Source organism: Meles meles, chromosome 7, assembly GCF_922984935.1.
Source record: "Meles meles chromosome 7, mMelMel3.1 paternal haplotype, whole genome shotgun sequence".
NCBI classification, from domain to species: Eukaryota; Metazoa; Chordata; class Mammalia; order Carnivora; family Mustelidae; genus Meles; species Meles meles.
Window position 1 is genome coordinate 68,181,193 of NC_060072.1, and position 25,806 is coordinate 68,206,998.

A 25,806-nucleotide genomic window follows, 5' to 3' on the forward strand; every position below is an offset into this window, starting at 1 on the left:
ATGAATTATGTCATACAATCTTTATGAATATTTCAGAATGTGTATTGTTTTTTTTCTGTAACACCTTAAACCAGAAAAAACAGACAATTTCAAATATAAAAAAATCTCAGGTAAGGATAACAGTAGTCTAACAGTTTAAGGCTATAACTTTTTGTACTTCTCCCTTGGGGCTAATTGTGTTGTTCAGTACTTTGAATATTACTTTCTTTTGTGAGTTATCTTCTACCTCATGCTAGTATTTAAAAATAAAATTCATTTTACAGGGCACCTGTTTCACTTAGTTAAGTGTCTGCCTTCAGCTCAAGTCATGATCCCAGGGTCCCAGGATGAAGCCCTGCATCACTGGGCTCCCTGCTCAGCAGGGAGTCTGCTTCTCCCTCTGCCTCTCCCCACCTCCCCACCCCTAGCTTGTGTACTCTCTCACTCTCAAATAAATAAATAAAAAAAAAATAAAATTCATTTTAAATGGGCACCTAGCTGTCTCAGTCAGGGGAGTGTGTGCCTCTTGACTTTGGGGTTGTGAGTTCGAGCCCCATGTTAGGTATAGAGAGATTACTTAAATAAATAAAATGTAAAAAAGAAAGAAAGCATGATTACTCATCGGGTGCTTGACTGGCTCAGTTGGTAGAGCATGTGACTCTTGATTTCAGGGTGTGAGTTCCAACCCAAAAGATTACTTAAAAATTAAAATAAATAAATAAATAAAATGCATTTTAAGTGATGCCAGAGAGAATAAGCCAACATTTTAAATATCTATTAGTATAGATAACATTTAACATAACTTTAAAAATTAATGACTCTCAATTGTAGTTTGGAGTTATAATGTGCCTTTAAGCAGTATTTTCTGAGAACTGTGGAAGAGCTTGATTATGATGGGAATAACGGGCAGAATCTCAGACTATTGTTCTTAAACTTTCTTAAACTCCGGATAGTAACAGATTGCAGGAAATGTAGCTCAGGATATTCTGAAAAATGTAGCCTCAGGAGACAGAATCAGGTACAATGTAGAATACATTTCAACTCCAGCATTCTTGTGGAAATCATCAAAGGATTCAAGAAGGAAGAGTTGGTGCACAATCACACTTGATAGCACTGACACAAATGTTAGCAGTAACAAAATAAGGTGGAATGCAGAAAATGAATTAAAGTAACTTATGTAGTAGAATTCGGTTCTGGTCAGATTAGAATGCAGGAATAAAAACTGAGAGGTTAATAAGATCAACAGAACCTTCAGATAAATAAAAGGGATAAGAAGGAATCAATGACTCTGGGAACATATTTCACAATGCAAATTAAGAAGAATGGAAAAAGCAGATCAAAAGATACGGGAAAGGATAGTTCAGGATGAAGAAAAATCCTCTCATAATAGCACAGGAATTCTACAGAGAAGATGATCTCCTAGTAGAAACACATGTGGAGATGAAGTAGAATGAGTATGAAGTTCTAGAAAAAGAAGAATGTTTCCAAAAAAGTGATCTAGTCTCTCATCCAGCCACACTAGCCTTCTGTTTCTTTTTTTCTTTCTTTCTTTTTAAGATTTTATTTATTTGTTTGAAACAGAGGGAGGGAAAGAAAAAGAAAGAGAGAGAGAGACAGAGAGAGCGCACAACTAGGGGCAGCGACAGGAAGAGGGAGAGAGGCTGGCTCCCAGCTGAGCAGAGAGTCTGATTCCAGGCTTGATTCCAGAACTCCAGGATCATGACCTGAGCCAATGGCTGGCGCCCAACTGACTGAGCCTCACAGGTACCCCATAACACTCTTGTTTCTCCAAAGCAACATGGTTTCAGAAACTTTCCTTGCTCAAGCTCCGAATTTATATAACGAAACCTCTGAAGAGGCAATTTAGGCACTAGACTAAATTGAAATGCCCCATATCTCTACACTTACCATCTCTCCAGCTTGAGGGATGTTTTGATTTGCAAAAAAGACTGTAGAAATTTGATAAAATAAAGATAGAAACATCACAATAGAATTTTAAAGTACATCTGTTTAATTATAACCATTAATGCAATATCTACCTCAATAATTTCATTTCAATAATAAAAAATGATGGTATAATGATGGTTTAAAGCTGGTTCAATCACAATTTTAGAGGCTTACTTATCAAGAGTGAAAATAGAAGACTATTAAAAAATAGCTAAAAAGGTAACGTGTCATAGTGCTTAATGTTTCTGTAACTGTTGGTAAGGCTTCCATTTAAGTTTGATGCAGAATTCTTAACGGCACTGAAATAGTTCTTTTCTCAGCCACATGGTATATTCCGGTTCTAGGAGTCTGGAAGAGACTGACTATGGGTACCACTCCTTGTCTTCAGTTGTGACTGCGCAATATCAGCAAGTGCACTTTGTATCTTTTCCAGAAGCATGTCCCCTCGATAAACAACATCCTCCAGACATGTAGCAGCTTCATGGTTTTCTTCTTCCAGCTTATACAAGCTAGCAGCCTTTGTAAGACACAAATTAAAAAATCTTCTGAGAAATGAAAAACTTGGAGGTTAGTAAGAGTTGAGAAGGAAATAAAAAACAAGAGAAGTATTTATTTTTAAATCTGGAGGACTCTGAAACCATTATGACAGGTTTTTCAGTGTCAGGAATTCTAAAATCACATGATTTTTAAGAGTTATCCCCTGTATGAATTATTTAAAAGAATGAATTTTCAGTCAGAGATCTCTGAATGTCTACATATGACTCTCTTCCACACTGCTTGTGGACACTACATTCTACTCCACACCCAGAATACTACCCAAAAGAATACCAAAAGTACCCAGAATACTTTCCAAAAGAGTGGAAAAGAGCCAAAATGAGAAAAATAGAAGTTTCCTTATAGCTCAAAATTGGAGAACCAATATACTCAGCATGGTCTTTAATAAACTACAGTATGTTACAATTAACAAAACCTCAATTTTAAAATTTAATCATGGAGCACCTGGCTGGCTCAGTCTATGGAGCATGCGACTCTTCATCTCAGGGTTGTGAGTTCAAGCCCCATGCTAGGTGTAGAGATTACTTAAAAATAAAATCTTTTAAAAAATAATAAATAAATAAAACAATCTTAATGAGACTTTGAATACTATAACAAAAGTTATTAAATCTCCTTTGGGGCACCTAGCTGGCTCAGTCAGAGAAACACGTGACTCTTAATCTTGGAATCATGAGTTCAAGGCCCACATTGGAGTAGAGATTACTTAAAAAAAAAAATAACAATAAATCTTTTTTAAAAATCTATCTCCTTTAATCAGAACTCTCTACTAGCAAATTTCTCAAAGGAAAAAAGATTTTTACCTGTAAAGCAGCTGTAGATTCTTCACTGGGTAATGAATCTATCAAAACATCAATGTCTTTTGCTGTTCGTGCAATCAGTGCTGCAAAAAGCTGGGCATATTCTAAAGAAAGATATCACTCATTCAGAGTATTAGGGAATGTCAAGTTTTCAGAAAAAGAAATTAAATTTGAAGCTAATGAAACCAGAAAAGTTCATAAACTTCTTCTATACTACGCTTTGAATGATTAAAATGCAGCTTTGCGCAGTGGCAGTATCGTAGCCAATGAGGTTTATCCGAGGCGCGATTATTGCTAATTGAATGATTAAAATGCAATTTTAACACACCAATCCTATTACATGTTTGAGAATTAGCCTTACTATTAACTCAAATTGGGAATTAAACATAATTATTTCATTTTTTAGGACAATATGCCAGTCATATTATGAGTCATATTATATCCCATGTTAATGGGATGTCTTCCTTATTAAGGTCCCTCAAGTGAAATTCAGCTAAATTCATATAAATTCATCTCTAAAGTAGTAACAATCTGTTATTTGACATGAATGGAATTATGAAATGTTATGTAAATTGACCGTAACAAATTCATTTCTTTTATAACAAAACTTTCAGTAATATTCTCAAACATTAAGACTGTAAGAAAGCCATAAGTAAGTTACATTTCTCAATAAACTTAATCTTAAAGGATTACAAGTAATGTATATGATGGTCAAATTAAGACAAGCCAAGAAAATTTACCTTCCGTAGGATTAGCTGGCTGATCTTTGTTAATTGCTGTCTGAATATTACTAAAAGAAGCAGGAGGACCACACTGCTGCAACACTCCAATGGCATTACAAAACTGATCTGCAAGCTTTAGGCCAAAGAAAATGTGTCAGAGTTAGAAAGGATTTATCAGTTTTCAGGATTTTATCGGTAATAGCAACAAAAATAAGTTTCTATAGTAATGATCTCCGAGCAAGGGAACAAAACAGGAATAACTTTGAATAAAATTAGCCAGTTATTATTAACAACGATTAAATGTGTTAATCAGACAAAGAAACAAGGTTTGGTACCAACATACTCGAAACAGTTAAAAGAAAATACAAGATAATCTTTGTTTTCATCCCAAGGTGAAATAATAATAATAATAATAAGAAATAATAATAATAAGAGAATATAATAAGAATATAATATTATATATAAGAATATAATAAGAATAATAAGAGAAACATATGCCAATATTTGTTACAAGCATAAGTAAGGATTTGGGGGGGGTAGCGGTGGGAAAGAGCAAATTTGACTGGCAAATAAAAGTCTGGCCCCAGGATAAATTTTAGAATGTATAACTCATATACAAAGTACTTTTTTTGAGACTAAAGTAGTCACAAGTATAAAGAAATAGCATGGAAAAGACTCCACCTTAAGAAGTCTTAAGGCCATTGATGGATGAATGAATGAAGAAACTGGTATACACACACAGGAACATTATTCAGCCATTAAAAAAGGGGGGTGCAGGGGTTGCCTGGGTGGCTCAGTGGGTTAAGCCTCTGCCTTTGGCTCAGGTCATGATCCCAGGGTCCTGGGATCCAGCCCCACATTGGGCTCTCTGCTCAGCAGGAAGCCTGCTTTCCTTCCTCTCTCTCTGCCTACTTGTGATCTCTGCTTGTCAAATAAATAAATAAATAAAATCTTAAAAAAAAGGGGGGGGCAACTCAGTAGTTCAGTCGATTAAGTGTCTGCCTTTGACTCAAGTCATGATCCCAGGGTCCTGGGATCAAGCCCTGTGTCTGGGCTTCTGGCTCAGCAGGGAGCCTGCTTCTCCCTCTCCTCCCCTGCTCCTGCTCTCTCCTTCTATCTCAAATGAATAAATAAAATCTTTTAAAAAGTGGGGAGGGGGATTTGACATTTGCAACATGAAAGGACTTTGTGGGCATTACGCTAAATGAAATAAGTCAGAGAAAGACCAATACTACATAATGTTACTTCTATATGGAAACTAAACAAAACAAAAACTGAGCTCACACACAGAGGACAGACTAGTGGTTATCAGAGGTGAGGTGCAGGTTAAAGTGAGCAAAAAGAGTGAACAGGGTCAAAAAGTATAATCTTTCAGTTATAAAATAAATAAGTCATGGGGATATAATGTACATATGGTGACTACAGTTAATACTGTGTTGTATTTTTGAAAGTTGCTAAGAGAGTAAATCTTAGAAGTTCTCATCAAAAGATAAAAATTTTAACTTTGTAACTACAGTATGGTGACATGTTAACTAGACTTACTGTGATCTTTTCACAATATACACAAATATTGAATCATTATGCTGTATACCTGAAGCTAATATTATGTCAATTATACCTCAGTTTAAAAAAGAGAAAAGGGACTCCACCTTAAGTATTTGGAAATGTTTTTCTCCATGACTCAAGTTGCAAATTCCCACAGCTCTAAAAGTATTCCTTAAGCAGTTATGAAGACTGAGAATACCACTTCCTTACAAGCAGCAAATTTAAGACTCCTATCCTCCCAAACAGCTTCCCTCAATTGTCCTGACCTCTTGAACCTCAGTTTTTTTATTTCCAATCAGTGCATGACCACTTCCACTAAGTTTCTTTGCCATTATTTAAACAACAGAACTCAAAATCAACTGCATCCTTTGTTTAATATATAATTTGTATTGAGAATCTCCTAGTTATTAGCAGTCTAACTTCAGTCTAACTTCAGACTCTCACTTTAATCTTCAAATCCTTCTATTCCCTTTTCATTCTATCATCATTGCCTCTGTAATTATCTCACAACAGAATTGTACAATAGCCTGCTTCTTGTTTTCCATTTCACTATGTTATTTTACCCTGCTTAAAAATTTGGGGCTCAGGGGAGCCTGGGTGGCACAGTTGGTTAAGTGTCCAACTCATGGTTCTGGCTCAGGTAGTTATCTCAGGGTTGTGAGATCAAGTCCTGTGTTGGGCTCTATGTGGAATCTGGTGAAGATTCTCCCCCTTCCCTCTTCCCCTCCTGCTCATGTGCACCCTCTCTCTCAAATAAATAAACCTTCAAAATTGAGGGCGCCTGGGTGGCTCAGTGGGTTAAGCCACTGCCTTCGGCTCAGGTCATGATCTCAGGGTCCTGAGATCGAGTCCCACGTCGGGCTCTTTGCTCAGCGGGAGCCTGCTTCCTTCTCTCTCTCTCTGCCTGCCTCTCTGTCTATTTGTGATCTCGCTCTGTCAAATAAATAAATAAAATCTTTAAAAAAAAAAAAAAAATTTTTTGAGCTCACCCCAACATGGCCTTTAAGATTAATCTCCAACTCTTCAGGCTATTTCAAAGCTATCAATAATCTAACTCAACTCTACTTATTCATTTTCTACTAATCCTTCATATATACCTAACTAGTGATAAATTCTTTCCTGAATATACTGTATTGCTCACATTCTACTACTTTAAATGGAGCAAAAGTAAGTGCTCAGAAACTGCACAAATGTGGATTCCAGTTCTGGTTCTGGTAACCTGAATAGGGTTTTTCATTTTTAAATTGGAAACATTTTCACATTACACCACTGTTCTAAGGAATGGAAAAAACCCACACGCACAAAATTCAACACGGTGGCTATCTGCTGTTCTCTTCAAAAGCTCTCAAAATCCATTTATTCAACAAATATTTATCAAAAATAAAACTCTATGACAAGCACTGTATATACACATTAGAGTGATACAGTGAACAAGACATAGTTTCTGCCCTCATGGAGCTCTCAAGAGGATAAAAACAAATGTTATTTTAATACTTTTACAAATAACTACAATTTAGATCAAGATCAATGCTAAGATCTGCTCTATTTTAATGCATATCACTCTATATTCCAATTTACCTCAGCACTTACAGTTGAAGACATTTGATTCATTATAACTACCTAACCAAATACTACTTTTATGTTATTTAAATGTCTCTTGAGTATATGACATCTTTCTAATTAGATTGTGAACTCCTTAAGTATTTCTCTGTAAACATGATAATGCTTACATACACAGTAGGCATTCATACTTGTTAACCTAGAGATTTCTCCCCAAAATCCAATTATCAGCATGCTAACCCTGGAGTTAAGGTCATATTCACTATCTCCTACTTACTTTCTGGTTACAAGACATATATGAATATGCAACATTTCTCCTAAAATAACATTCCTACCCAGTAGCATCATTACAATTTGATTTTGAAAAGCCGCAAAGACTATCTCCCAGAGGGAAGCTGGCTGGCAGCCCAGGCAAGCTACCATAAAATAGAATTTATCTTAGTGAATTCATCAACATTTAGGGGCTAGCCCTCTCAGTCCTAAAAGGTCTTATTTTTATTTACAGAGTAGATCAGTTTTTCACAGGCAGATTCACAGCCTTGACGTGAACAAAGACTGATGATGCAATGATAAGAATACTAACTTCTTAGCCTCCAGTGTGAAAAAATTGGCAAGGGACCAGATACTTAAGATTTTCCAGTTAACATATTCTCTCTATACAGACATTTTACCTGGAACATCAAAATATAAATAGAACGACAATGAAAAATATAACTACTAATGTACTTAACTGTTAATGGTAATGAGTATATGAATCCTTCGGTTTGCATATACTCTCCAGTTAGGCAGAACCGGAAAAATAACAACGATCAACGTAAGGGGGTCGACTTAAAAGATTTGGTCCTTAAGAGGAAGGAGACTTTGAGTCACATTAAAGACGACTTAAATAAGTGAGAACATATACAAGTGTTACAAGATTCACTCTCAAAAGCATGTCAGTTTTCCCCAAACTGATGCTAGAGAGCGCCAAGAGACGAAACGAAACCCTTTGTCTATAGGAACCAACTAAGATGAAACAAAACTCACCTCACATCACTCCAGCCTCAACCTGAAAGTCCAGGGAAAGGAATACTCTCGGCTGACATTTAACTAAAAAGCTCCGGATGAGGAGCCCAGTCTCTCTTCCGCGGCTTAACATTGATAAGGGGAGAAGCAGCTCCTCCCCTTACCCCGGGAAGAGAAGAGATCCCATAAGCACTACTGACAATAAAATAAAACTGTTCCCAAAGAACAAGACAGGACCGTGACGTCTAAGTGTCCTGACAGACAGATCCTCTACTTTTCAGGCGAACGAGGCTGCTCCCTCCCTCAGCTCTCCGCAAAGCCCGCAGCCGGCCTCAAACCTCCCAGGACGCCGCGCCGCCTCCCGCCGCCGCCAGCGCTTCTTGCTGAAACCCCGCCTCAGTCCGCTCCCCACTTGCGGGTGTTTTTCTCGGTCCCCCTTTCCTCTCGTTTTACATCAGAAAAGGGAAGAGAGAGACTAAGAGAGTGAAATTGCTCACCGAGTTCACCGCGTCCTGCAGCTGTGTGAGCCGGTCCGCCATGTTCCTCCTGCAAGCTAAGGAAGCTAAAGCAGCTGCTCGTACGCAATTGGGCAGTTTCAGGACTCGTGGTGGCCAGTCACAGAGCAGCGTTCTTAGAGGGGGTGGAGTCAGCAGAACTCCACGCCTGGCGAGAAGAGGGAGGGTGGTACTTTTCCGAGGCTTTATTTAGGCTAGCTCCATCAGCGAAGCATCTCTGCTGGAAGTATTTTGAGTAACGTGGCGGTTGTTCGGAGTCCATTCGTGATTTGGGTCCAACATACTGTTCTCGAGGTTTTTAGGTATTAAACATTCTACAGGGGTTGTTAGGTTCTGCGGTTTTAAAGTAATTTTTTCTGCCCTCCCTTGTATTCATGTTTAAACATTGCTTTGAATACTTGTGTTGCATTGGTTTTCCAGGTGGAACGCAAAACATATACACAGCAGGCAACTCAAGAATCCTTGGGGGTCGCGATACCGATTTTAACGTTAACAAATCCAAATTAAAATTCACCAGGCAGTCTTGGCTAAGCATTAGAGTGCCTCTTCTGTTGCTTTTGGAGGCGGGGGTGGGGTGTGGGGTGGGGAGGATCTCCCAAGTGGAGACTGGTTGCATACTTTAATTCTGAGTGTGGGTGTGCTGGGGAAGCTGACACACATGGGATGGCAAACATGCGAAAAATTAAGTACTAAATCGAGCTATATTGATGTGTAAGAAGAGAATGGTTAGAAAAGGGAGGTTTCTGTGGGCAAAGGTGAGTGGCAGAAGAAGAGCCATTTGGAGTTCAGAGGTAAGATGTGAGTGTAGGCAACTAGTAAGAATCTCGTTCCTTTGACAGCGAGGAACTCACTGTGGAGAACAAAAGAGGGTTCGTGGAAAGGAGATTGGAAGTTGCAGTGTGTAGTTGGGAGAAAGAAGGTTCCTGGAAAATGAGTCTTATGTGTAGGTAGGGCGGCAACAATTTTTAAACAGATAAGATGTGCAATTTAGACTTTAGCCTTGAGACCTGTTGAGGGTTTAGGTGTGAAGAAAGATAGTAGAAACTTGGTATCTGGCTGTTTCGGTGACTGGAGCATGTGATGGTTGATCCCCTGATTGTGAGTTCAAGCCCCAGGCTGAGCATAGAGATTACGTTGAAGAAGGAGAAGGAGAAGGAAAAGAAGAAAGGAAAGAGAGAAGAAAGAAAGAAAGAAAGAAAGAAAGAAAGAAAGAAAGAAAGAAAGAGACTTGGTGTCTAAAAAAAGTTATAGCCTGGGGATAGTGTGGCAAGAAATGAGCCTGAAATCAGCAAATGACTGGTTTGTGAACTTGGGACAAACTCATCTCTTACACCCTCCTTCTCTTGCTAATTATCCCTGATCAGCCTGCTGGGGGTGAGGGAAATTGGGGAGAATTATCTACTGAAAACTCAGCTTGTCGGATTTACCCCTAATGCTAGCTGGCAAGCTGTACTTCTGCCTCACCACTCCTTCCTCTCAATCCCTCTTCATATCTGCTGGGACCTAATTAGAAATCTCTCCAGATGAGGCACCTCCCCTGACCATCATGGGAGTAATGAGAAAGGACTCTAGTTTGTTTTAACCGTAGTATGGAATAATCTCGTGATTGTTTTTTCTCACCCTCGGTTTAGAGTATACCTTATTGAATGCTTGCCATGTACCAAGAAATATGTTAGATGTTGGGTTTGCAAAGATGAATAAGCCAGGGCCTCACTGGGAGGTGGGCTTTGCAGTTCCAAGAATGAAATGGGTTGGGCCTAGACTAGGGGGTTGACTCTGATAAGAGAGGAAGAAAGACTCATTTTGAAGGAAATGTTAGCAGGAGTTGGGCCCAGTTAGATATAGAGGGATGGGGGCACCTGGGTGGCTCAGTCAGTTAAGCGTCCGCCTTCTGCTCAAGTCATGATCCCAGGGTCCTGGGATCAAACACCACACTGGGCTCTCTCCTCAGCTGGGAGCCTGCTTCTCCCTCTCCCTCTGCCTGCCGTTCTGCCTATTGTGCTCTCTCTCTCTCTTTCTCTGTCAACTAAATAAATAAAATCTTTAAAAAAAAAAAATAGAGAGGGATGAATAAGACAGCCCATAAAGCAGAATACTGTTTTGAGGCCCGATTGAAGAGAACTTGGGCACCTGGCAGAGAGGTGCCACTTGAAGACAACCATGTTATGACAGAGCTTTTATCCTGTCATTATCTTCTTACAGGTTTTCAGTAGCTCCTCTGAGCCCTCAGGCTGGTGTCCAGCCATCTCTGCCTGGTTTTCAAGGGTCACTATGATCTGTCTCCAGAGAACAAATCCAGCCAACTCTCCCAATAATATTTTGAGTGAAATCAGAGTATTCATCCATGGGGACATCTGGGTGGCTCAGTCAGTTAAGCATCTGACTTTGGCTCAGGTCATGATCCCAGGATCCTGGGATCAAGCCCAGCATCAGGCTCCCTGTTGAGCAAGGAGCCTGTTTCTCCCTCTCCCTGCCACTCCCCCTGCTTGTGCACACGTTCTCTCTTTCTCTCTCTCTCTCTGAGACAAATAAATAAATAAAATCTTAAAAAAAAAGATTATTCATCTATTATTTATCCCTGGTCCCCTGGGCTTCTTAAGACCATTTTGGCCATGGACACCTTTATGAATCAGATGAAAGCTATGAACCCTTTCCCCAGACCAGGCTCAAAATTTTGCATACATCTTTAAGGGGGTTATGAATCTCTTGAAACTGTAGACTTCAGGGAAAAATCCACCTGCCCAAAACAGTCTCGTGTGTCTAGCTTGGGATTCTCAACAGCAACACTATTAACATTTTAGCTGGAGTATTCCTTTTTTTTTTTTTTTCCTGGAGTGCTGTCGTGTGTCTTGTAGAATGTTTAGCATGATCACTGTCCTCTACCCATGAACTGACAATGGCAAACTCCCCTTCCAGTGATGACAATAAAAAATATCTCCAGATATTCCCAAATGTCTCCTACAGGGCAAAATTGCTCTCAATTGGGAACCACTTCTCTAGCTCTTTCCTCATTCTTTACCTTCATCCAAATGATTTCTTTGCTGTGATTTCTTTACTCTTTTACAGTTTTACCTTTTTTACCAGTAATTCAATTTTATGAATTACTGGAGTCCACATGGACCTCTTCTTGTTCCCTTTTATGATTCTGACACTTTTTCATATGCTTTTTCACTTGCTGTTCTTGCATCTCCAACTGGATTATATGGTTTGAAGAGCAGAAACCCAGTATTACGTATCTCTTAAACGTATAATTTTGGTACGTTCTTTTAAACTTCATATTATTTTTATTTACTTATTTTTGTGGTAAATTTTACATCCCGTGTGGAGCTTAACTTACAACCCCAAGACCCAGAATCGCATGCTCTTCCCACTGAGCTAGCTAAGCACTCCTAAGATTCATGTTATTATTAGAAGTTTCAAACATATACAAAAATAGAATAATAAGGGGCGCCTGGGTGGCCTGGGTGGCTCAGTCATTAAGCGTCTGCCTTCGGCTCAGGTCATGATCTCAGTGTCCTGGGATCAAGCCCTGCATTGGGCTCCCTGCTCCACATTGGGAATCCTGCTTCTCCAGCTCCCACTCCCCCTGCTTGCGTTCCCTCGCTTGCCGTGTCTCTCTCTGTCAAATAAATAAATAAAATCTTTTAAAAAATAGAATAATTAGGTGGACACTCATGTATTCATCATCCAGCTTTAATTATCAACTCATAGCTAATCTTGTGGTAAGTACTTTCATTTTTTTAAAAATCTGTAGTGACTCCTTATCTTTTCAGGAAAAAAATAATAACAATTCTTCAACTTAGCATTCTAGACTCTTAACTACCTTTATTACCTACTTGATCACAATTTATTAAATATGTAAAACATTCCAAGCACTGGGCTGAAATACTATAAATAAGAATTTGCAGGCGCCTGGGTGGCTCAGTGTGTTAAAGCCTCTGCCTTCAGCTCAGGTCATGATCTCGGGGTCCTGAGATCGAACCCCATATCAGGCTCTCCCCTCAGCAGGGAGCCTGCTTCCTCCTCTCTCTGCCTGCCTCTCTGCCTACTTGTGATCTCTGTCTGTCAAATAAATAAATAAAATCTTTAAAAAAAATAAGAATTTGCTATACTAGATTCCCTTTGTTTCCTTGTTGACCATCCACTCACCTTATTTTAAATATTCCTTGTTTTTTATAAAACCCTCCCTGAAACCCTACAGTAGGGTAATTGTTCCCAATCTTCACCACAATTGTTCATTATACTTTTGTTATTGCACTTAGCATATTGAAATGTAATTATTCATGCATGAGTAATTGACTCACTACCATGAGCTGCTGTGGGCAGAAACATTTTAATTTTCTCCATATTTCCAATACCTAGCACCTAGCATTTAGTTGGCGCATAGAAGCCAATGCATGCATACTTCTGGACCAAATGAATACATTTTCTAGGATAATAATTTCCATATAATAACTATTAAGAAAAATTTATTGGATTTAATTTAGTAAACACAGTCAAAATAATGTAACGCATAGAAACAGGAATTTAAAAAAAACTACAGAGCAAAAGTGAGATTAGAGTAGGATAGGATGAACGGGCAAGGTTCACAGAACGCCTTTCCTGCCTTTCCCCTAGAGCCTTGTTCCCATCGCTATCCAAGGTCTTGGGTTTTATAAAATATCTGGGATAGGTTACTTGTCTTCTTCCTCCCTTTTCTGAATTTTTTTTTAAAGATTTTATTTATTTATTTGACAGACAGATCACAAGTAGGCAGAGAGGCAGGCAGAGAGAGAGGAGGAAGCAGGCTCCTCGCTGAGGGGAGAGCCTGATATGGGGTTCGATCTCAGGACCCCGAGATCATGACCTGAGCTGAAGGCAGAGGCCTTAACCCACTGAGCCACCCAGGTGCCCCTCACTTTTCTAAATTTTAAGCAGACTTTAAGGCACTAGTAGTTATCTGTATCTTGGGTTTAGGAATCTGTATCTTGGGTTTAGGAATCTTCTCAGTTTTTGCATTTCCTTTCTTTTTTAAAAAATAATTTATTTACTTATTTGACAGAGAGTGTAAGAGAGCAAAGGCCAGGAGAGCGGCAGAGGGAGAGGGAGAAGTAGACTCCCTGCTGAGCAGATAGCCTGATGTGGGGCTCGATCCCAGGACCCTAGGATCATGACCTGAACTGAAGGTGGACACTGAACCAACTAAGCCACCCAGGCACCCTTGAATTGCCTTTCAATTCATAGGAGTGAAAAACTCATCTGCAAAGCTGCTGAGCCCATTTGTTTCACAGGTTGCCAGTGGAACTCTGACATGAGCAAGGAACCTCAGCCAATATTCTTCCCGAGCTGTCACAGTATTTCAGAGCCAAGATACTAAAGCCCTCTTCTGACTGCTGACACATCTGTCATCAGCTGTCCTCTGCAAGCAAAGGGAACTACAACGCAAAGGTATGGAGGGGAGACAGTGGGATGAGTTCAGGAAACTGCAATTAATTCAGTGTGGCTAGCATAGAGGAATTGAGTTTAGTTGCCACACTAACCTGGAGAGGCGGGCAGGGGCTATATTATGAAAACAACTGTGTCATACTCAGGAAGGTGGACGGTTATCCTGAATGCTTATATAAGAAAAATCTTTAAAATTATACATATCTTTAAAAAATTAATATTTTATTCAAAAGCAATATATATTCAATCTTGAATTTTTACAGAGTGCAGAAACATGGAATGAAAATCATTCTTGGGACACCTGGATGGCTCAGTTGGTTAAGCATCTGACTCTTAAACTCATCTCAGGTTTTTTGTTTGTTTGTTTGTTTTTAATTTGAGAGAATATGTGAGAGAGAACATGAGAGGGGAAAGGATCAGAGGGAGAAGTAGACTCCCCGCTGAGCAGGGAGCCTGATGTGAGTGAGACTGGATCCCAGGACCCTGGGATCATGACTTGACCTGAAGGTAGTCGCTTAACCAACTGAGCCACTCAGGAGCCCTCAGCTCATGTCTTGATCTCAGGGCCATGAGTTCAAGCCCTGCAGTGAAATTAATTATTAAAAAAGTTAAAAAATAATCATTCTTAATCTAATCACCCAGAGATAACTCTTTAAAACATTTTATTTTTTCAACTTTTCTATATATATAAACATGACTAAAATGAAAACAAGATAAAGCTCATACTGGGTATATTCGTTGCTTTTTAACTTGCCTTTTCATAAACACTTCACAATGAGTTGCTTTCTAAAACATGATTCTAGAAGGGCTACACAGTATTCTACTATACAGATGCATCATGGGTTATTTAATTAATTCCTTATTGCTGGGCATTTAGACTGGGTTTTGTTGCTCTAACACCTTGATGAAGGGACAACTGGGTGTCTCAGTCAGGTAAGTGTCCTACTGTTGATTTTGGCTCAGGTTGTGATCTCAGGATTGTTGGACTGCGCCCCACGTGGGGCTCTATGGTCAGTGTGGAGTCTACTTGTCCCTTTCCCTCTGCTCCTCACACTGCTTATGCTCTCATTCAAATAAATAAATAAATAAAATCTTTAATACTCGATAGTTTTGTGCACTAATTTTACAAAGATATGTAATGTTTGTACATATATATGTACTTAAATCTCAAAGTGGAATTGTAGTACCAAAGGTATGAACACTGTAAGATTTTTGTGCAGATTATGTTATAAACACTTGTCAATTTACATTTCCAAAGGTCTCTAGAATGTCTGCTTCTCAGCTCTTACACCCACACTGGACATTCTTCTAAAATATTTACAACTTAGGTCTTAATTTTTTTTTAAAGATTTTTGTTTTGGGGGTGCCTGGGGGGCTCAGTCAGTTAAGCATCTGCCTTCGGCTCAGGTCATGATCCCAGAGTCCTGGGATCCAGCCCCACATTGGGCTCTCTGCTCACGGAAGAGCCTGATTCTCCCTCTGCTTCTGCCTGCCACTCCCACTGCTTGTGCTCTCTCTCTCTCTGTGTCAAATAAATAAATAAAATCTTAAAAAAAAATAAAGATTTTTGTTTTCAGTTTATTTTGAGAGAGAGTGCACATGTGCAAGTGGGGGGAGGGGAGAGGCAGAGGGAGAGAGAATCTCAAACAGACTCCAGGCTGAGTGCCCAGCCTGAGGCAGGGCTCCATCTCATGACTCTGAGATCATGACCTGAGCTGAAATCAAGAGCCGGAAGCTTAACTGACTGAGCCATGCAGGCACCCCCTCAATGTCTTAATTTGATTTTTGTTGTTTTTGTTACTAATGAGTTTGAACGTTTTTCTTTTATTGGCCATTTGTATTTCTTTTCTTTCTCTCTCTTTTTTGATCATTAACTTGGTTTTTATTTCTTCTTCTTCTTTTTTTTTTTTTTTAGATTTATTTATTTATTTTAGAGAGAAAGAGCGTGAGCAGGAGGTGCACAAGGAGAGAGAATGTTAAGCAGCCTCTGGGCTCAGTCCAGAACCTGAGACAGGGTGGATCTCACTATCCTGAGATCGCAGCTGCAGCTGAAACCAATAGTCATCCACCTGCGGGACTGGGCCACACAGGTGCCCCTTGATTTTTCATATTGCTGTTGGAGTTTTTTGACTTTCATACAATTTAAATTTTTAAGTAGCTAAATCTATCAATCTTTTCCTTTATGGTTTCCTTTTTTTTTTTTTTTTTTTGCTGAGAAATTTCCACCCCTGAATGCTTCTAACCACTTCCTGCGTGGTGCTTCCAGATTCAAATAGATTTTTGCTTAAATGAACTCTTTTAAAAGGAGGTTCCTTCCACTTTGAGATCAAGTTTTGTTTTGTTGAAAGGCATTTATTTCAGGTCGCCTGGGGGTTCAGTCCGTTATTAAGCATCTGACTTGGCTCAGGTCCTGTCTTGCCATCCTGGGATCAGCCCCACCTCTGGCTCCCAGCTCAGCTGGCAGTCTGGTTGATTGGCTCTCTCTGCCTCTACTCGTGCTTGCTCTCTCGCTCTCTCTCAAACAAAGTCCTAAGAAATAAGAAACACGTATTTCTTCTAATTCTCTTATGGCTTTAATACTTTGGAATTTCATTTTTTTTTAAGATTTTATTTATTTATTTGACAGAGAGAGAGATCACAAGTAGGCAGAGAGGCAGGCAGAGAGAGAGGAGGAAACAGCTCCCTGCGGAGCAGAGAGCCCGGTGTGGGGCTCGATCACAGGACCCTGAGATCATGACCTGAGCCGAAGGCAGCGGCTTAATCCACTGAGCCACCCAGGAGCCCCTGGAATTTCATTTTTAGGGTGAGATAGAGTTCTAATGCTACCTCCCCAATAGGGTGCAGTCAATCAGTCATCAGATTAACTGATTTGATGATTCAATTATCATCAATGGTAGGTAACTGAATGGTAGATAAAATAAATCTACCCATTGATTCAAATGCTACCCTTATTATAACCACTCTTACCATCATCCTGGGATTTCATCTACTGAGAGTTATAGGAATGAGGACACGTGCGACAGTAGAGGGAAAGCAGGAAAAGAATTGTGCCCGTTCAGATTACGGTGATTGCTATTGGTTTTTAGTTTAATAGTGGAATAACCGAATGTATATTTTTCAAGATAGTTGCTCATTAAAATACCTAAATGAAAAGTTTAATGAGCAGGCAAAAGAAGACAGAGCAATCTTCTCCCCGATAACTGAGTCTACATATCTAATTCCACAATTCGCTCATGAGCCGTCTGTCACATGGACTGCTTGCTGTCCTTTAAACAGTCCTCAGGTGTAAAATTTGAGAGAGGAAGCTGGGTCAAGGTCTAGAGTCTTCGAGGATATTTCGCTCAGAGAAAATGAAACTTTATTTTTTAAAAGTGGAGATCACCACTACAGAAACACGACCCGCCCCGCATTTTCCTACTAATGTCGGCCTGAGCAGCGAAGGGAAACCACCCACTCATCGTGGGTTGTGAGTCCGGGATTCGTGTCTTTCCCTCTTGCGAACGGCAGTTAAGCCCGGGAACAGGAGCCTGGAGACGTTAGGCCGCAACAGAAAGTTATTTTTTACTCTAACGGCGGTTTTCGTAAGCGAAAAAGATACAAAACTGAGAAGTACGGGTTACACCACAGAACTTTCCGGGGTCTCCTCGGCCTCCGCCCCCACGCGCAGTGCGGCGAGGACCCGGGGGAGCTCGGCGCTCAGCAAGCCTGCGGAGCGCGTGGAAGAGGCGCGCGCTGGCCAGACCTCCCCCTCCGCCTTCGCCCGCGGCGCTGGGGGACCCGCGGCGGTGACGTAAAGGGGGCGGGGAGAGGCGCGGTGTGGGGTTGCGGGGTTTCTGCCGGAACAGGAAACCTCCCGGTGGGGCGCAGGCGTGCAGCTAGCCTTGAACGCCCGCCCTGGGGGGCCGGCAGGTGTGCGGTGGGGGCGCCTGGCAAGTGATGGGAGCCTGCGCCAGCGTCCCGGGATAGCGCGGGTGAGGCGACACAGCCCTGCCCGGGCAGCCATGGGGCTCCTTCGGCTCCTGGTCCTGGCGGTGCTGGCGTCCGAACCCGGCGTGGTCGGAGGAGCCGAGACCGTCGGGAATTCCAGCGAGGGTAAGGTCAGGGGAGCCTCAGTTCTGCAACCTCAAGTTGGTTCTGCATTTCTTGCAGGTTCGCAGTCCACCTCGGGATTCGTGCATTTCGCAGGGCGGGTGGTGAATTCAGAACCGGCGGGAGTGGATCAGGGTCCTTTCCTGCTGAAGGAGATTCCCATTGCCAAGGAGGCCTCACAGTCAACCTACTTTAGGCTGAGGGAATGGGAAGGGTTAAGTAACTCTCCTGGTCAGACACGTTTTTAATCTCCCTTAGTGAACAACCATGTGTTTGTAGGTTTAAGTTAACTCATTAAAACACCCCTTTGCTCTCAAGTGGTGTATCTGAGATTCGACTGTGAAGCTTGGTGCATAATTAAGGGCTTTATTAATCATGTTCCTCTAAGCCACTGCGGGTTTTTACACTCCAGAATCTAGATGCTTTTCAAATTGGGTATGCTCTACGGAGTTTGAAAGGAAAAGTGAACCCAGAGTGGGACTTTGGATGGTATAGGTCATGTGCTCGGTGAATGCGTTTTAGCGATAGCTCCTGGTTTGTTAATATAAACCATAAAAAAGCAGTAATTGTGCTAGGCTGATGATAATCATGTGCTTTTCCGTGAGCTTAATCACATTCTTAGTTTTATTTTGAGCTTAAGAGACCAGTTGCACTTCTGAACCAGTATATTTTCTGAATAATGTGGTTGTGTTCCTAATTGCTCATCTTAGAAAAGCTCTTGTGCAAACTGAATCATAGAGTCATTGCACAGGATTTAAGGCCAGAGCTGAAAAGGGCAGTTATATTTATGCAGAGAAAGTAGCCTTGTTAATGATAGGACACTGACATTTCACTGTGTGCAGTAAGTGCCAGGTGCTTTCCACGGCATTGTTAATTAGTCCTCCCAACCCTATGAGATAATTACACTCCGCAGAGGAGGATGGTAAGGCAGAGGATGAAACGGGGGCCAGGATGATGTTCATTACACAGGTCAACAGTTAAGAGGGGCACAGGTGATATTTGAATTCATGTGTGTCTTGCTACCGTTTTAATTTTCATGGTCCTTCCACTTCAACAAAGCTGGCCTCCAATAAAGATATTTTACTTAGTATGGTGCTTTACACTTAATTCTGTGAATTCTCATTCCTCAAAATAACCTTATGAGAGAGGTAACGGCGATGCTATCTTCATTTTCTTTTTTAAAGATTTATTTTCTTTCTTTTTTTTTTTTTTTTAAAGATTTTATTTATTTATTTGACAGAGAGAGATCACAAGTAGGCAGAGAGGCAGGCAGAGAGAGAGGAGGAAGCAGGCTCCCCGCTGAGCAGAGAGCCCGATGCGGGGCTCGATCCCAGAACCCTGAGATCATGACCTGAGCCGAAGGCAGCGGCTTAATCCACTGAGCCACCCAGGCGCCCGAGATTTATTTTCAAGCGAGCGATTGAGTGCAAGTGGGGAGGGGCAGAGGGAGAAGGAGAGAATCCCAAGCAGTCTCCCCACTGATTGCAGAGCCTGATGTGGGGCTAAATCCCCTGACCCTGTGATCATGACCTGAGCCTGTGCATTTGTATTTAATATTTCTTGTTTTATATTCATATCTAGTAGTTTACATGGAATTACAATAGTAATTGGAGTTGAATGCCATGTGGGCCTTCTAGTATTTGTGTTATTGCTGGTTCTGGATTTAAGGCAGCAGGCTATTCCTGTGGTTCATTGCAAGTGATCTCTTTTACAAGTATGTAAAAGGTAGTGTGTACATTTTTGTGTTTCCTTTCAGCTTTTAGGGCTAATGAAAATTCACAAGATATAAAAGATATGGGGAGGGGCAGTTGAATGCCTACCAACTTAAGTATCCGAACTGTTTTTTTAATAGTTCATCTGAAGAGAATTATGAAGACTAAGATTTCACAGATCTAGAATTTGGTTGTGTCAAAGCACAAACAAGTAAATTTTAGTAGAAAAAAAAATAGAGTTGGATAATTATGAGGTTCAAGTTTAGGATCTGATTGAGAAAGAAAATGAAAAGATTAGTACTGGTCAGCTCTTTTTAGAAAGAAATTATTAGAAGGAAAAATAACTTTGGGTGGAAATGGAGGAAGGGTATGAAAAATAGAAGAGAGTGCCTGGCTGTGGGTCAGATGGCAAAAAATACCTTTGGCAGAAAAAGCAGAGCCATTGTTTTTTAGAGGAGAGCCACAGCCTGAGTGCTCTGCCTCCATGTTAGCCATTTGCCTGCAATATCATTTGATGTGCTGTCTTTTTCCTTCCCACTCACAAAGTCACAAGATCTAATTATGCCTCATAAAGTGAATCCTTTCCCAGGTGGCTTAGAGGAGAAGTTCCTGTTAACTTCTTCAGGGTATAGTTTGGATACATGTCTTCTTTCGCTGTTGTCTGTTTTATTTTTATTTATTTATTTATTTATTTTTATTTTTAAGATTTTATTTATTTGACAGGGAGAGAGATCACAAGGAGTCAGAGAGTGGGGGGAAGCAGGCTCCCTGCGGAACAGAGAGCCCAATGCGGGGCTGGATCCCAGGACCCTGAGATCATGACCTGAGCCGAAGGCAGAGGCTTAACCCACTGAGCCACTCAGGTGCCCCTGTTGTCTGTTTTTATAAATAGAAATTAAATGCATTATCTGCCAGACTATACTGTTAAAGTCTTGATTTTTGGGGGGCACCTGGGTGGCTCAGTGGATTAAGCTGCTGCCTTCAGCTCAGGTCATGATCTCAGGGTCCTGGGATCAAGCCCCGCATCGGGCTCTCTGCTCCGCAGGGAGCCTGCTTCCTCCTCTCTCTCTGCCTGCCTCTCTGCCTACTTGTGATCTCTCTCTCTGTCAAATAAATAAAAAATCTTAAAAAAAAAAAAAAAAGTCTTGATTTTTGGTATTTTTCCCGTCGCTCTGTGGAAGTCTCTTTCTCATTTTGATGTTTATGATGGACATGCTGGACATTTATAGTCCCCTTCTTTCTACTAGTTTATTCGTAGGGCCGTATTGAATCCCTGACTTCTTTTTTAATAAAGAGATGAGTCCCTGAATGCTGGGAAGCTAAGGGAAGTTCGTAATGATACTTTATTGTGTAGCACTGGACAGTTTCAAATTTGTTTCTCCTATTTATTTTATACTTTCAGCAGCCAAATGATGTATGAGGTACATGACTTCCATTTCACCATGGGGAAACTGAGGCCCAGAGGAAGTAAATTACTTTCCTGAGGTCATAAAATTCAACCATCCTTCACTAAACATTTACTGTGTGCCAACTATGTGATTGGTACTGTACTAGACACCAGGGTGTCAACTATAACAAAGCCGTGCGTAGCCACAGTTGGTTTGGCGAATATTCAGTCTTCTCTAAAATTGCGAAGTGGTTAACAGAGTGCCAAGGTAATACTGCCAAAGGATTTTCACGCAGAAGTTAGGTTAAAGATGACTAAGAATTGGAAAAAATGTATTTATCCTTCCCTAATTCGTCAAACATCATGTTAGGAGTTCTCAGACCTGGCTGAACATTAGAATCACCTGGAGAACTTTTTTTTTTTTTAGATTTTATTTATTTATTTGATACACAGAGAGAGATCACAAGTAGAAGAGAGGCTGGCAGAGAGAGAGGGGGAAGCTGGCCCTTTGCTGAGTAGAGATCCTGATGCGGGACTCCATCCCAGGACCCGGAGATCATGACCCAAGCCGAAGGCAGAGGCCCAACCCACTGAGCCATGCAGGTGCCCTGTCCTGGACACCTTTTAAAAAGGCAGTTTAGTGAAGAGACAACTAGAAATTGAAATGTAAAAGAAAAAATGAATTTCTGTTAGCATCAAGGAACGTAGAATATTTAGGGATAATTATAATGGAATATGTAAAGATCTTTACAGGAAAAACCATATACCATTCTTGAGATAAATTGAGAAACTGAGTAAGCAGAGGGATATCTCAGATTCATAAATTAGAAAATTTTATGTTACAAGGATATCATTTCTTCCTCAGTTAAAACATTCATTGCCATTCCAATCAGACTGCTGGCAGCTTATTTTGTGGAAATCGACAAGTTGCTTTCAAAAATATATATGGAGATGAAAAATGGCCAAAATAGTCAAGATGGTCTTGAAGAGAAAGAACAAATTTGGGACAAAGTCGACACCAATGCAATACTGGTGTTAGGATAGACACATGGACCACTGGAATACAATTAAGAGCCCAGAAACAGACCAACACATGTGGTCACTTATGTGAAAACTGAAATTGCAGAGTAGTAGGGGAATGGTGGTATTTTCAATAAAGGGTATTATATCAACTCAGTATGCATATGGAAACATGAACCTTGACCCTCTGCCTCACACCATATGTAAAAATCAACTTTAGATTGATTTTAGTCTTAAATATCAAAGGTAAAACAAAGGTCTGGAAGTTAAAATGGGGAATGTGTCTTCATAATCTTAGAATATGTTGGCAAAGATTGGGTTTGAATGACACAAAAAGTACTAAGCATAAAAGAAAAACTCAAGAAATTGGACTACATTAAAACTAAAATTTCTGTTAATCTAAAGGTAGTAAGAGTGGAAAGATGAGCTAACGGAATAGTAGAAGATACACTGACAGAATGCTTATATCAGTGATGTATAAAGAGCTAAAATTCAGTCAGGACAGTCTGTTTTTAAAGTGGGCAAAAGTCTTAAACACAGACCCTTTTACAAAGAGAGTGTCCAAATGGCTCATAAACAAAACAAGATGTTCTTAACCTCTTTAATGATTAGGGAAATGTAAATTGGAATCACAGTGAGATACTACTATGCATCCAGCAGAGGCACTGATGATACCAAGTGTTGGTTAGACAGTTGGGCAACCAGAATACTTTTCCACAAGTTGATAGGGGTGTAAATTGGCAAAACTATGTGGGATAAGTGTTTGGCAGTAGCTACTAAGGCAGAATGTAAGTGTGCCCTATTACCCAATGATTCTACCCTTGGGTTCTACCCAATAGAAATGTGTACGTATGTGCACCAAAAGACACATACAAAAAATTGTTTGGAGTTATTCATAATAACCTCATATTAGAAATAATCCAAATGTTGATTAACAGAAGAAAAGATAAGTAAACTGTGGTACATTCCTTTTACGAAGTATACAACAATGAAAATGAGTAAGTCATGGTTGTTTAGAGTAGCTTGGATTAATTTCACAGATATGCTATTGATTTTTAAAAAGCTAGACACAAAAGAATTCAGCCTTTGTGATTCTACTTAATTAAAATTCAGAAATAGCAAAGCCCATTTGTGGTGTTTGAAGTTAGGATCATGATATTTCTGGGCGGGGGGGAAGGCTTAGTGATTGAAAGGGACCACAAGACCTCTAAGATGGTAGAATGCTCTTTCTTTACCTACCATGTAAACTTCATGTACTTCTCTTTATGTATGTTCAATAAATGTTTTTTAACTGACACTTGTACCCTAACCCCTTTGATTTTTATTTAACCAGTCTTGACAGGGGCCCAGGCAGCAGTAGTTTTTAAGAAGCCCCTCCAGATGGTTGTAATGCAGAGCCAGAAAGGATAACCACTGTATTAGATTTCTTTCCAATAAGGCCATCTTATGAGTGCTGTAGGAAATTTGAAAAATAAAGAAATGTGCAAAGAAAAGGGGAAAAAATCATTTAAAATACACCCCAGAGGCACCTGCTTTTAATACCCTTACTTATCTTGTCAAGTGATCAGGTTTTAAAATCATGGATACCGTTTCTTTTATTATATTGTATCTGCCAGGTTCCTGCTACAGGTATTTGATTGGGGAAAAAGGGTTAGTGAGACGTTATCTTTCTCAAATCCAGGAAGTAATAAATGAAAGCTGTAGCCAGGTGTTTTTCTCAAATTTAGAAGCAGAGACTGTAACTTAATGTTTTGATCCTAATCATTATATATTTTCATATGGACTGCTTGTTTTCATTTTGATTTTCTTTTTTTTTTTTTTAAAGATTTTATTTATTTATTTGACAGAGAGAGATCACAAGTAGGCAGAGAGGCAGGCAGAGAGAGTGAGAGGGAAGCAGGCTCCCTGCCGAGCAGAGAGCCCGATGCGGGACTTGATCCCAGGACCCTGAGATCATGACCTGAGCCGAAGGCAGCGGCTTAAACCACTGAGCCACCCAGGCGCCCCTTTCATTTTGATTTTCTTAATGAGAGCAGGACTTCTTAGGTAGTTCAACCATTTAGGATGAAAAGTGATCTGTTACACTGAGAAAAACCTCAGATAGGTTTTACTGCCTGATACGTATGTATGCTTTCTAGTAGACTCTTTTACAGACAGAACTATTTCTTAATTTTTATGCTGGAATGGTAACAGCCTGTATGTTCATCAATAGGGGATTTGTTGAAAAAATATGGTTACATACAGAATGGAATATTATGTAACTTGTAAAATGGTAGAGCTAGAGTTATCTATGTTGATATGCAGAAATGCCTAAGATCTATTAAATGGGCTATACCAAATGTATTTATATTTTTCCATTATATGTAGAAATATTTATTATATCTGCCAAAGTCCTAAAAGATTTATGCCAAACTGTTAATAGTGATTATTTCTGCACAGTATATTTGCTGTGGGTATTGAGTTTCTCTGCATTTCTTACCTTTCTATAATAAAGGTTATGTATTATCTGGAAAAATATTACGATTTTAAGGGAAAAAGAAAACAAGTGATGAAAGTGTTGAGAGAGTGTCATCATTTTGTCTAGGTTCTTATTTTATCTGTGTTCTTATTTTTATAAATTTGAGATGAAGACTTGAGGTAGAATCTGTGTTTTGAGTGCTGTCAGGAATGGAGGATTTTTCCAAATCACAAATTTTTCCAAATTCCAAATTTACCAGTTTCAGTTTCTGGTAAGAACATCTCACCATCCTTATAGAAATTTGATAAACTGTGAAATGTGTAAAGAAAAGAAAAATCCCTTAAAATATACTCGCAGTGATACCTACTTTCAATACCCATACTTAGCTTAAGTTACCAGTTTAATTGTTTCAGTTTTTTTAAAGATTTATTTATTTATTTGACAGAGATCACAAGTATGCAGAGAGGCAGGCAGAGAGAGAGGAGAAAGCAGGCTCCCTGCTGAGTAGAGAGCCTGATGCGGGGCTGGATCCCAGGACCCTGAGATCATGACCTGAGCCGAAGGCAGAGGCTTTAACCCACTGAGCCACCCAAGTGCCCCTGTGTTTTAATTTCTGTGGCTCTTCTTCCTTACCGTCATTTGAAACACTGAAAGTTTTGGTTCTCTGTGTATTTCTGAGTTGTGGTTTACTTTCACCCCTGTGTGATAGCTTACAGGAAGATTAAGAAAACCTTGACACCAAAAGTTAACTAGTTGATAGCTTTATTTATTTAGAGAGTTTTTATTTATTAGAGAGAGAGAGAGAGAGCACGCGCACCCACAAGCAAGGGGAGTGTCAGGCAGAGGGAGATGCAGGCTTCCAACTGAGCAAGGAGCCGGATATGGGGCTCCATCCTAGGACCCTGGGATCATGACCTGAGCTGAAGGCAGAGGCTTTAACCCACTGAGCCACTCAGGCGCCCTGGGTAGGGTTTTTATTCAAGGTCTTTGTAATGGGGGATAAACATACAAGATTATCTGAACAGTTTCTAAGATATACTTAAAGGCAAATTAGTGAGAATTATAGAAATATTGGACAGCCTTCACGAATT

The 25,806-nt window shown here is 40.1% G+C and overlaps 2 protein-coding genes and 1 pseudogene across 5 annotated transcripts in view; 2 read left to right on the forward strand and 1 right to left on the reverse strand.

The window, feature by feature from the left end:
- Positions 1–1,967: 1,967 nt before the first annotated feature.
- MED21 (mediator complex subunit 21) lies at positions 1,968–8,662 on the reverse strand. Of its 3 annotated transcripts, none has more exons than XM_046010677.1 (4): positions 8,608–8,662; positions 4,019–4,133; positions 3,282–3,382; positions 1,968–2,443 (listed from the first exon to the last, which is right to left on the reverse strand). In XM_046010677.1, the coding sequence occupies exons 1-4, from the start codon at positions 8,647–8,649 to the stop codon at positions 2,267–2,269; spliced, it is 435 nt and encodes a 144-aa protein (XP_045866633.1). In that variant the 5' UTR covers positions 8,650–8,662; the 3' UTR covers positions 1,968–2,266. The 3 variants fall into 3 exon arrangements, with proteins under 3 accessions (XP_045866633.1, XP_045866635.1, XP_045866636.1); XM_046010679.1 differs by lacking the exon at positions 8,608–8,662 and adding an exon at positions 7,837–8,154; XM_046010680.1 differs by lacking the exon at positions 1,968–2,443 and having other exon boundaries at positions 3,331–3,398.
- Positions 3,516–3,646, forward strand: LOC123947720 (annotated as a pseudogene).
- Positions 8,663–17,884: 9,222 nt separating the features above from the next.
- Positions 17,885–25,806, forward strand: part of TM7SF3 (transmembrane 7 superfamily member 3) — a 33,747-nt gene continuing 25,825 nt past the window's right edge. The window contains exon 1 of one of the 2 annotated variants that reach the window (XM_046013350.1): positions 17,885–18,198. In XM_046013350.1, the coding sequence (XP_045869306.1) occupies positions 18,051–18,198 (148 nt within the window). In that variant the 5' untranslated portion in view covers positions 17,885–18,050. The remainder of the gene's footprint in view (positions 18,199–25,806) is intronic. The other variant, XM_046013351.1, reaches the window with a different exon arrangement.

Coding starts and splice junctions, on each gene's coding strand:
- MED21 (XM_046010677.1), bottom strand. CDS start 8,649: ATGGCGGACCGGCTCACACAGCTGCAGGACGCGGTGAACTCG. Junction 4,134..8,607: donor TGCAGGACGCGGTGAACTCG/GTGAGCAATTTC, acceptor TTTGGCCTAAAG/CTTGCAGATCAGTTTTGTAA. Junction 3,383..4,018: donor GCCAGCTAATCCTACGGAAG/GTAAATTTTCTT, acceptor ATCTTTCTTTAG/AATATGCCCAGCTTTTTGCA.